The 11,200-nt window shown below is 29.3% G+C and overlaps 3 protein-coding genes across 8 annotated transcripts; 2 read left to right on the top strand and 1 right to left on the bottom strand.

Moving 5' to 3' along the window:
- The first annotated feature begins 495 nt into the window (after positions 1–495).
- LOC128888638 (trafficking protein particle complex subunit 6b) lies at positions 496–1,780 on the top strand. Of its 3 annotated transcripts, none has more exons than XM_054145697.1 (3): positions 496–655; positions 744–938; positions 1,100–1,780. In XM_054145697.1, the coding sequence occupies exons 2-3, from the start codon at positions 813–815 to the stop codon at positions 1,499–1,501; spliced, it is 528 nt and encodes a 175-aa protein (XP_054001672.1). In that variant the 5' UTR covers positions 496–655; positions 744–812; the 3' UTR covers positions 1,502–1,780. The 3 variants fall into 3 exon arrangements, with proteins under 3 accessions (XP_054001672.1, XP_054001673.1, XP_054001674.1); XM_054145698.1 differs by having other exon boundaries at positions 509–659; XM_054145699.1 differs by lacking the exon at positions 496–655 and having other exon boundaries at positions 666–938.
- Positions 1,781–1,836: 56 nt separating this feature from the next.
- Positions 1,837–4,307, bottom strand: LOC128888578 (cystathionine beta-synthase). Of its 3 annotated transcripts, none has more exons than XM_054145567.1 (7): positions 4,179–4,307; positions 3,824–4,088; positions 3,625–3,734; positions 3,216–3,565; positions 2,901–3,151; positions 2,550–2,820; positions 1,837–2,485 (listed from the first exon to the last, which is right to left on the bottom strand). In XM_054145567.1, the coding sequence occupies exons 2-7, from the start codon at positions 3,904–3,906 to the stop codon at positions 2,042–2,044; spliced, it is 1,509 nt and encodes a 502-aa protein (XP_054001542.1). In that variant the 5' UTR covers positions 3,907–4,088; positions 4,179–4,307; the 3' UTR covers positions 1,837–2,041. The 3 variants fall into 3 exon arrangements, with proteins under 3 accessions (XP_054001542.1, XP_054001543.1, XP_054001544.1); XM_054145568.1 differs by having other exon boundaries at positions 3,824–3,939; positions 4,179–4,279; XM_054145569.1 differs by lacking the exon at positions 4,179–4,307 and having other exon boundaries at positions 3,824–3,939; positions 4,054–4,072.
- Positions 4,308–4,449: 142 nt separating this feature from the next.
- LOC128888540 (protein Aster-B-like) lies at positions 4,450–11,171 on the top strand. 2 transcript variants are annotated; one of them, XM_054145497.1, is made up of 13 exons: positions 4,450–5,067; positions 5,209–5,503; positions 5,616–5,808; positions 5,951–6,231; positions 7,597–7,749; positions 7,883–8,030; positions 8,173–8,331; positions 8,457–8,578; positions 8,659–8,851; positions 8,920–9,147; positions 9,255–9,408; positions 9,479–9,599; positions 9,673–11,171. In XM_054145497.1, exons 1-13 carry the CDS (start codon positions 5,024–5,026, stop codon positions 9,802–9,804), a joined length of 2,223 nt encoding a protein of 740 aa, XP_054001472.1. In that variant the 5' UTR covers positions 4,450–5,023; the 3' UTR covers positions 9,805–11,171. The 2 variants fall into 2 exon arrangements, with proteins under 2 accessions (XP_054001472.1, XP_054001471.1); XM_054145496.1 differs by having other exon boundaries at positions 8,164–8,331.
- Positions 11,172–11,200: the final 29 nt, after the last annotated feature.

The following is an 11,200-nucleotide window of genomic DNA, read 5'->3' as shown; positions in this document are numbered from 1 at the left end:
ATATTAACTACTTTATATTAACTCATGTATTGTAATGTTAGAAAGCAAAGGATCGTATTAATTACGCATTTGTGAAGAAGGAAGTATAATTGATCAGTGGCGTCATCGGTGGGAAAACGCCCAAGTTTGTATTGCAAACCTATCCATTTACATATTGTTACCGATGCATGTCGGTGCATAACCATAATGTGGTAAACGCAATGTAATTAGTGCCATCTAGCAGTAAACGAAGGAACTATTCGAGGACAAACTTGGGCGTTTTCCCGGTGGAGCGCTGAACGTACATCGGAATTTTAGTTCGACCTGTTCACCGCTAGATGGCGCACTGTTGGAACGCGCGTAATTTGAATTAGTTATGCGAACATTGAAAATCATTCCTTTCAACATGTTTTTATCTATACCTTTTGATATTTTTTTCTTTCGTTCTTAGGTAATTAAATTTTGTTTCATTTGATGCATTTTAAAATAGCTGCTCTATATATGCATGCACGTGTATGCATATGCACTGTTCCGTTTAGTTCTCCGCAGTGAGACGTGGCGATCCAAGCTTTTCCTTGATAGTGATCATATCACTACACTGAACTACTAACAGTGCAACTACATATAACGTGAAAACGATCCTGCACGTTCAATGTTGTTTTAAAACTGCGACAATGTAGGTTAGAATTGTTATAATACAAATATCAGTTAATGGAATTTAAATAACCATCAAATTAATGGCATATTATCTTTCTTTTAAACAGATTTACAGTAATTTATGTACTAAATTTCTTTACTATAAATTGTGTAAATAGTACACAAGATAAAACAAAATGAGACAACAAATAATTGATACGAAAATCAGTTCTCATACGTCTGGAGAAGCTGATGAATGTCTTTTTGAATATTTGCATACAGAAATGGTTAATTATGCACTCAGCAAAACAGTTAATAAAAAGGTAATAGTAACATAAACAACAATGAACTTCAAATTATTCGATGAATATTATATTAATTTAGAATGGGGTTATATTGTATGATTTTAATAAATATAGTTGTAAACATTTGCTTTTTATGAATATAATACCTATTTCTTATTTATAACATTTAAAATATGAAGGAAAAGGAAGAAGAACTTTGTCGACTAGAATGGATGGGATTCAGTGTTGGATACAGAATCATTGAACGATTGACACGAGAATGGAGTCGATTTAAAGATGAGTTGGATATGATCAAATTTATTTGTACTGATTTTTGGACCAGTCTTTATCATAAACAAATTGATAATTTAAGAACAAACCACCATGGTGTATATGTATTGCAAGACAACTCATTTCGATTATTAGATAAAGTCGGTACCAATAGTAATAAGCAGTATCTTCAAGAAAGTCCACGTTTGTTAGCATTTACTTGTGGACTTTTAAGAGGGAGTTTAGCAAATCTTGGAATTATTAGTACTGTTAATGCTGAAATTTCCACATTACCAAGTTGTAAATTCCATGTACAAGTGCAACAAATGTAACTATTATTTTAATTATCTATTAATTAGTATATATACAATAAAAACTAGAAACAGATTAGTAAACTCTTTTATAAGCAAGAGAAACAGAATAAATGATGCCCTTTGTACCTAATGTATCATTGTATATTATTTAATAATACACAAACATATATATGAGATATAACTTGTGCTAATGTTATATGTATAACTATGTGTGATCAGTAACATAGAAAATTGTAAGTTTGTATTTACATATAAATAATTACAGTTGAGTTAAATAAATTTACTACAGTATTCAAATGTTATGAGCAAATTTTATTCATCTCATTTAATTACAAAAAAAATTATGCAAGAAGTGATATAAATATTTTATTTAATCTTCATTAATTGTATAATTCAGTATAAAATGCATGTAAATTATTTCTTTTCCATTACCAAAAGTAAAAATAAAGAATATAAAAAAGAACAATTAGTATAATAATCTATGATAACCTTATAACGATATATCTTATGTTTTAAGAAAATTACATCCAGTTCTAGAGTACTTAGTTTAATATGTGACTAGTTATTAGATTCCATTGTACCATTACTTTTAGTAATATGTTTTAAAATATGTGACTGGTTTACAATACCAACAAAAGTATGATCACCTTCATTACTCACAATAACTGAATATAATTCTTTTTCAAGAACGCGCGATAATTGTCCAAGACTTGCTGAAAGCTTAACTTTGACATAATGTTTAATCATAGCTTTTTCTACTAAATCTGTTAGTTTTACTGAGCCAGATAGTAAATTAGACATTAACGTATCCAATATGATGACACCTTGTACATGTTTGTTATCATTACTAACAACTAATTGTTGAGACTTTGTTTTTTCAAAGATATGAACAGCTTCTTGACATGTTTTTGTACTCTCCAACAAAGGTACTTTGTCGAAAGATAAATTTGAAATTGGCATATCCCACCACCATTTGTTTGCCTCAACTTGGCACTTAGATTCCTATAATTTGTTATTACAAAATATAACTATTCGTAGGCTATTATAATAAAACTTGAAAACTTACTAAGAATCCCCTAACTTCCATCCAATGGTCAGATACAAATTTAGTCATGTAATTTCGTATTCCGTCGGGTAAAACAAGAACGACTCGTTTCCCTTCAGGTAGATCTTTAGCTACTTGAAGAGCAGCTACAAGAGCAGCACCACTACTACCGCCGCATAGCAAACCCTCCTGACGTATAAGCATTCTAGCAGCATTTAATGATTCACAATCCTCAGTTTTTATCCATCTATCGATTACATTATGATCCAAAACTGTAGGTATAAAATCGTAGCTAAAAATAAATTTCTTGATTATTAAAGATTCAAAGGAAGGCTATATCTTCGTTAAAATAGGGGAAAAAATGTAGGTTACCCAATTCCTTCTACTTCATAAAAATCAGCATCATCTTGTAATTCAGGTGATTGAGCTAAGATACTTCCTTTAGGATCCACAGCAACAATTTTTGTATCAGGTGATAATTCCTTTAGTTTTCGTCCAATACCAGAAATGGTACCACCAGTACCTGCACCTGCTACTAAGTAATCAATTTTTCCATCACATTGATTCCAAATTTCAAGTGCAGTTTGATCGTAATGAGCCAATGGATTTCCAGGATTAGTATACTGAACATATACACAGTATTAGTAGAAAATAAGTAATTATTTGATATTTATGTATATAATATACCTGATCAAGAACAATGCTATTTGGTATTTCTTTTTGTAACTTATGTGCAACATTAATATGTGCTTCTGGACTGTTCCAACTTGCTTCTGTTGGTGTCCTAATTATTTCAGCACCAAGTGCATGAAGTGTGTACACTTTTTCATTAGACATTTTTTCAGGCATGACAATAATGCATCTGTACCCTTTAACAGCTGCAGCCATTGCTAATCCAATTCCGGTGTTACCACTTGTAGGTTCAATAATGGTATATCCTGGTTTCAACAACCCCTGGTCTTCTGCATCTTGAATCATTCTGTATGCAATTCTATCCTTCACAGAGCCACCAGGATTAAAGAATTCACATTTTGCATCTACAAATTAAATTATATGATTATCTTACATTTAAATTATGTACAATTGTAGCACTAACACATTTCACACTTAATTCCATGAGATTTAGGGATAGTGTTTAATTTTACAAGTGGTGTTTGCCCAATGGTTGTTAATATATCAGGCATCACTTTGTTACGATCAGCAACTCTAAAATAAACAATTAAAGTCATAAATAAAATCTGAATAGTAAAAGTAATATTATAGATGAAAATATAATTATATACCGACATACTTACTCTGTTCTTAACGTATGTGGTGAATTTGTTGCATTTGGTTTCCATGTGCACCGACTAGGTCGATTAGGTTGTGCGGATTCCATTACTAATTTTTTGATTTCACTTCAAATAAAGTTCTCAAACGTACAAAAGAAGATGAACAAATTATTTTTGGATCTGACGTAGAGTAACAATATAGAAGTATTTAAATAATAGTGTTTATAATTCTAATGAAAGCAATATGTTATTACCGGTTACATGTAACCTCTGAGACTATTATTAATGACTGTAAGAATTCATATGTTTATTAACGATATAATATAACGAATCGTGATTATTGAAATTGTACGTTGTTGTACGTTGATTTTTTACTTACTTTGATTAATATGTAATTAATTAATATCACACCCAAAATGCCGCTTATGGAATGTAAAATATATCGATATCAATGAATTCGGCAGTGTTCACACTGGTTCATACGAATTCTCATGTGTATATCGCATTGAAAATGTTGAGTTGAAATGCGAAATTCTAATTTTTTCGATATAATATTGTTAAATAAAAAAATCTATGACATATATTTAATACTTTTATGAACAGTTTTGCTTTTTTATATATTCGAAATTATATTATTTGAATAATATATAACAATGAAATATTATAATTATAAAATTTATTTATATACATTCATAAAATAATCTATCCATTTCATATCATATTTTTGAGATACGGATCTATGCATTCAATTTGTTTGATATCAATTTTTTATCAATTTTCATGCGCAGCTGTTAACCGGAACAAAGACTGTACTGATTCAATATGGAGGAACATTTTTGATACGCGCACTGTTTTCTATTTTGTTTTAAAAAGTGTAAAACATTGATAAAAAATTCGTTAAGACAGTGCTAAGTTTATGGTTATATAAGAATATGTTACAATGCTATTTTGCATGTACTGAGAAAATTGACGTGTGCTTCATAACAATCTACATTTTTGTGTGAAATGAATTATCTGTACGATGACGATACTTATTTTGCAAAAGTCACACGTATGTTGTCTTTTCAAAATGTAATTACGATAAAATCAAGGCACTGTGTCATTGTTAACTATTAATCAAGCTATACTGTTGTTGTTTGGTAAAATTATCGTGATAATATAATAACATTGTGACAAGTTCACAGATACATTAAACAATATTTATGACAACACTGTATAATTATTATGTTTGAAGTGGAATCTCTTCAAAAATATCCAACGTCAAGCATGTACGTATTTTTACAGTAAATGTGTGTTAAGTCTCATTGTATACAATTTAAATTTCCTTGTATTTTTCTTATCACGTTTTTTAGCATAAAAGCATTGTTTTAACATATTTTCATATTTATTTTGCAATATTATTGTAATAGGAATAAGTCAGTGGAGGATTTGTTGATATCTAGTCGTGAAGTAATGAGTAACATAAACTCAGCTGGATTGGAAAATCAAAATTCAGCGACAAATATGGGAAATGGTGTATCAGATAATATTGAAGATGTACTTACTGGAGTGTGTGGAGAACGATGCAGTCCAGTTTCAAGTCCGAATTTATCTCCACGTCCTAGTCCAAAAGCTCGCAATAAACGAGATCATTCTAAAGTAAACTCAGATTCAGCTCTTAAAGAATCTAACAATGTAAACAAATTGGATGAACATCAAATGAATGTGAGATTTTATATATTTTGTTATTATAATTTGTATTATCTTTTAAATTTTGTGTTATTATTTGCTATCAATTATTATTATTATTATTATTATTGTTTGGGATTAATAACAGGATGCAGCTAATAAATCATCAGATTCTTCACAAGCTGTAAAAATTTCACATGAAGGAAAGAAAGAAACACGTGGTAGTGAGCGAAAAAAAAAGCCATCTTGGTACAATGTTTTGTATCCAACCTATAAATCTAGATCTGAGGATTTTAAGCGAATATTTAAAGATGTACCAGATGATGAAAGATTAGTTGTTGGTAAGTGACTTTTTAGGTTTCATTGTTCAATGACTCACTTATGCAGTAAAATGTACTTTCAATATTGACAAGTAATAGAAATGATTTTGAAAAAATTATATATATATATATACATATATATATCACAATGTGTGATTTTTAGATTATTCATGTGCATTGCAACGTGAAATATTAGTTCATGGGAGGCTTTACGTTTCACAAAATTATGTATGCTTTTATGCAAATATCTTCAGTTGGGAAACCTTAGTATCTTTGCGTTGGAAGGATGTTACATCTATTACCAAAGAGAAAACTGCCCTTGTTATTCCTAATGCAATTTCAATATGCACTGCCACTGATAAGTTTTTTTTGACATCATTTGGTGCAAGGGATAAAACATATGTAATGCTATTTCGTGTTTGGCAAAATGCTCTTATTGGTGAGGTATGGCAATTTTATATAAAATATGAACAATTCAACAATTTATTTAAATTATTTTTGTACAGAACTCGTATATTACAGTATATGCTTGTCCATTGTATCGTGATAGATACCATATGTTTGCTAAAATTCCTAATCAACAAATAATTATAATAATCATTACATGTTTAATAAATAGCTTCTCATCTTTCATCTTCAATGCTGCTACTCAGATTTTATAAGGTGTTGCATAATGTATAAAGTGATTACAAGACATAGGTATCCCACTAAAGTGCCTCAGAATCATATGACAAGATGAAGCATGCAAACTCCTCATGACAAAAGAATCATACTGCTTATCATTTTCCGCGTGTAGCGGTACATAGACGAGAAATACACATAAATACACGTTCATGTACACTTTGTCGTTAACAGTAAGTATATCAATATATCTAAAGTTTTTTGTTCAATGAATTTTTTTTTATTAAATTTAATAATATTTCACGCATCAAATCACGCAGTTATTAAAATATATTTAGAATGTGATCGTATAAAATATATTCGTTTTCAGTTATAATACAAGTTAAGTTCTATTGGCTTCTTATCGTTTTATATAAAAAAAACATGTGAATGCATAAACATATCGTGATACTAATTTTTGAAGTGATCTAATACAGCGATCGGGACAATCTATGACCCGTAAATCAAACAGTGACCTATTGCATCATAACAATTGATTCATCAACAACTTATTGCTATTTCGTTTTAACAAAAGACCATTGCGAGATTTATCCCTTCAACGTTCCTAATTTTATTAATAATTTTACCTTTACTAATACGTTAGAAAATACCACTGATCCATTTTGTTTCTCAGTTTAATAATTATAAACAAATATATTACCAATGATTTTTGATTAAATGATTTAATTGCCATGCATCTCTTCCTTCAGCTTTATTGTAATTTTAACATAAACATCTTATAGCAAGGACATTGTTCTCACTCTTTACAGTTCTGTAAAAATGAAAAGATTGTAGTTTTGATATGTGGGATGAAATGTACATCGTTCAGATATACTGAAACACTTACTGTTAATAATACTGTTTATATAAACACATATCTATGTATGTTTACATGTGCATGCGTTTTTGTATGTACCACCTGACATGTAAACAGCGCGCGACCAAAGTTAGGCCTCACAAGTCTAATAACCTTTTTCTCGAAAATAAAATCACAGATTGCAAAGTGGTAAAAAACTTTTTCATTTAATGTGTTATGAGGAAATTGCATTTCACGCTATATATACAGTTTAATTACTATACAAGTGTTTATTTGGTCCATAAAATTTTGTTCAGTTTACAGTTCTGAACGTAAGATATTTACTATTTTAGCCAATGAATGCAGCTGAAATGTGGCAACTTGTTCATTCTTGTTATGGAGATGAATTGGGTTTAACGTCGGAAGATGAAGATTACGTTCCACCGATATCACCACCCGATGAAGAGAAATTGTCAACAAGATTATCCGTAGAATCATTCTCTGAGGTACCGTAGAATATAACTGCATTAAGGTAACAATTAGAAATTATAGAATAATTTAATATTTGAGAATCTACGCGCGATATCTCTTTTTCATCAATTTTCATTTTGTATATCCATTGGCCATTTTAAAATAAAGGTAGAAGGTAGTAATGTGGAAAACTTAGGAAGTGGAACAGAACAAGCAATTGAAGCAAAACCAGAAATTCATCGGCCTCGACCAGTCTCTATTCCTGATGCAACAGATCTAAGCGATACAACAGAAAGTGAGGCTGAAAAGCATGGATGTATGTACTGAATATTTTCTTTTTATTAACATAATTTACACTTATAATTACTTTAACGATCTTTCATTTAACTTAACATTTTCTTTAAGTAAACCTTCATTTCTGTAGCATTGTACAATAAATGTAATTAAAGTCATTTCAGTAAAACCCAGCATTCGAAACAGTATAATATGTACTTCACCTCACGAAGGTCGACAAATCAGCAAGGCTGTACTACCTATACATATTGATCACTTATTCACGTTGTTGTTCACAAATTCAAAGTTCTTCTTAGATTTTCAAACTGCACGCAAAACTACTGGTAAGTTAAATAACATAATAAATGGTAATGGAAAAACAAAACAATTTTTATTAAATAAAATATTCTTTATAATATAGTTATTAAATAAATTTAGAAACTTGTGATATTTGATTTTATTCGTATAGATTTAGTTCAGTCAGCATGGATGTACAATGAACAGACAAGTCAGAAAATTAGGAATTTATCATTTACAATAGCACTGTCTCAAGCTATTGGACCAAGAACCTCTCACATTACGGAAACTCAGGTGACTATTAAGCTAATGACTACTATTTAAATGAACATATTATAGTTTCAATAGTTTAAACTATTTTTTAATATTTCTAGATAATGTTACCTTGCAGTAGACCGGGTCATTTGTATAGTATTGATATAGAAAGTGTAAATGCTGGAATCCCGTATGCTGATTCATTTAGTGTGTTAATTCACTATTGTATAACCAGTATTTCCGAAAATGAAACAAGTATTACAATCTATGCTCAAATAAAGTACAAAAAGAATGTATGGGGCTTTGTAAAAGGTAAGCATTTAGTATATCGATCTTTTTATTTGTAAGCAATAGTTAATTATTCTTTACAATAAAAATAGGCGTTATTGAGAAAAATTGTTGGGCTGGAATAGAGGAATATTTTACAAGTTTAATAAAAGCATTAACCATAGAATGCGAAGAGAACATCAGTAGTGGGGGATTAAAAAGAAAAACAAGAAGAAGACGTCGTGTTACAACTGGTATCACTCTACAAACTCATTCCTCAGATCATTCGTCTCCCAATTTACAAAATTCTTTGAACTTACCACGCATTAATGATAACACTGGTACGAAGATTACAATACACCATTATATTACGTCACTTTACTACACCATTGCTAGTTATTAATAATCGTAAGTCGAAAATAATAACATGTGTTTTCAAAATATATAGTATCTGGTGTTCGAGGTGATTCTAATATGATAGTTAGTTCAATGCTTTTGATTGCTGTGTTATGTCTGATGGTAATTAACGGCCTACTATATTATAAACTGTGGGGTTTAGAAGAAGCTGCAGCTTATACAATCATGGACTTACATGTGTTAAAGTGAGTATTACGTAATTACTATTTCGTGTAATACGCACTTGCAGAATATTTAAAATTGTTTCATTTCTAGAAATACTCCAAAGACTGACGAAGATTGGATCCATTTACTGCAACAGCAAGAAAGTTTGCATAACGTAGAAATGAGAAAATGGCAAAGAGTACTACATACTGCTGCACAATTACTTAGACAAGTAAGTCATAAATTGTATCCATGATATTGTTATATTGCATAAATTAACTAAAACTTTTCATTGCATATTAAAGACAGAGGAATCTTTAACGGAGTTACAAATGAGTATTCACCCCACTGCTACAGAAAAAATGTTTTCAGTCTTAAAACCAAGTATAAAAAGTTTTAATTCACGTACAGAACAGCGAAGTCATTCAGAAATATGAGTAAAATGCGTAAAATATTTCGATAAAGTAATCATTGTAATACGCAAACTAAAAAATATTATAGTAAATTTTAAGTTTACTTCATAACAGAAATATTATTAATGATCGTTGTCTGTGCATACAATTTATGATTAGGTACAGAAACGCGCTGTGATGCTTATTCTTTAAACTCCAAGTGCGCAACAACACGCATGTAAAATATTTATTACTTATAGAAAATGTAATTTAAATTTACGTTTAAATTTACTGTTATAAATTTATTGTTTCTATTGTTTTGAATATTTACATTATATTATTGTGTACATTCAGCAACAAAACTATAAGATACTTATAACTTTGTCGATTCTCATACAATTATTCAATCTTTTCCTTAAACGTTAATCAGTCTATTATAAGAAAAAGGTACAATAATACTATAAAACAGAAACTACATTTTGGGAAAAACAAATGGAAAGAATTTATTAACTAACCTGTAAAGATTTATTAATAATATATAACGTCACCTTTATATTTGACGCTTTAGTCATTATTTTTACGAATAGTTTTGTGATTAATTCTTTTTTTTTATATTAGTTTTTAGCGCTTCGATAATACTAATTAAAACCTGCTTGCCATAAGTATAGTTATCATATGCTAACATTTCCCAACCGCTTTCTATAATATTAGAAGATTTGAGGATCGTATAGGTATAGTAATACATTTATTTTTTTTTATAATCGAAAAAATTGATAACCCTTGTGTTAAGAAGCTTAATTACACTTTTGTATTGTTTATATTTTGAATAAATGGATTATCATTTCTGTTTCGAATAAACGAAACTGTACAACGATCTCGTAGAAACTATATTCGAATATTACGTTTATTGCTATTTTTCGATATAAAACAGAAAAAGCAGTCATGCTGTTTAACACCTTTTGCGCATACCATCTAAATTCAAACGTTTTTTATTGCAGAGGATTAACATTGTGTTACTATATTTTCCTTATTATTACGATCTATTAGCAATTGATTTGTTTATATGATTTTTTATAATGCATTGTATATTCTTAATATTTCCTTTAACCTCAATTTTCGTCATAGTGCATCGTGAACTTATTCATATATTGAAATTCTTAGAACTATATAGAATAAGTAAGAAATAATTAAACCACATTGAAAATTCTTTACTAGATATTTCCAATCTTATTAAATGTTTTATAGCTTTGTTGCAGAGTGTATATTTCCTTTTATATGAAGTATTACATTTATTAAATCTTATATTTGTAATGCATACATGCATAATATATGCATGTATACTTGTGTATGTGTATAGGTGATGTATATTAGTATATTGTAAAGGAGAAAAATAAATAATTTTTAAAGCAATACATTTAACAGCAATCTTCGATCTTTTTAA

The sequence above is a fragment of the Hylaeus anthracinus genome, unplaced genomic scaffold (assembly GCF_026225885.1).
Source record: "Hylaeus anthracinus isolate JK02 unplaced genomic scaffold, UHH_iyHylAnth1.0_haploid 11994, whole genome shotgun sequence".
NCBI lineage: Eukaryota > Metazoa > Arthropoda > Insecta > Hymenoptera > Colletidae > Hylaeus > Hylaeus anthracinus.
This window is presented reverse-complemented; position numbering and strand designations above follow the sequence as displayed.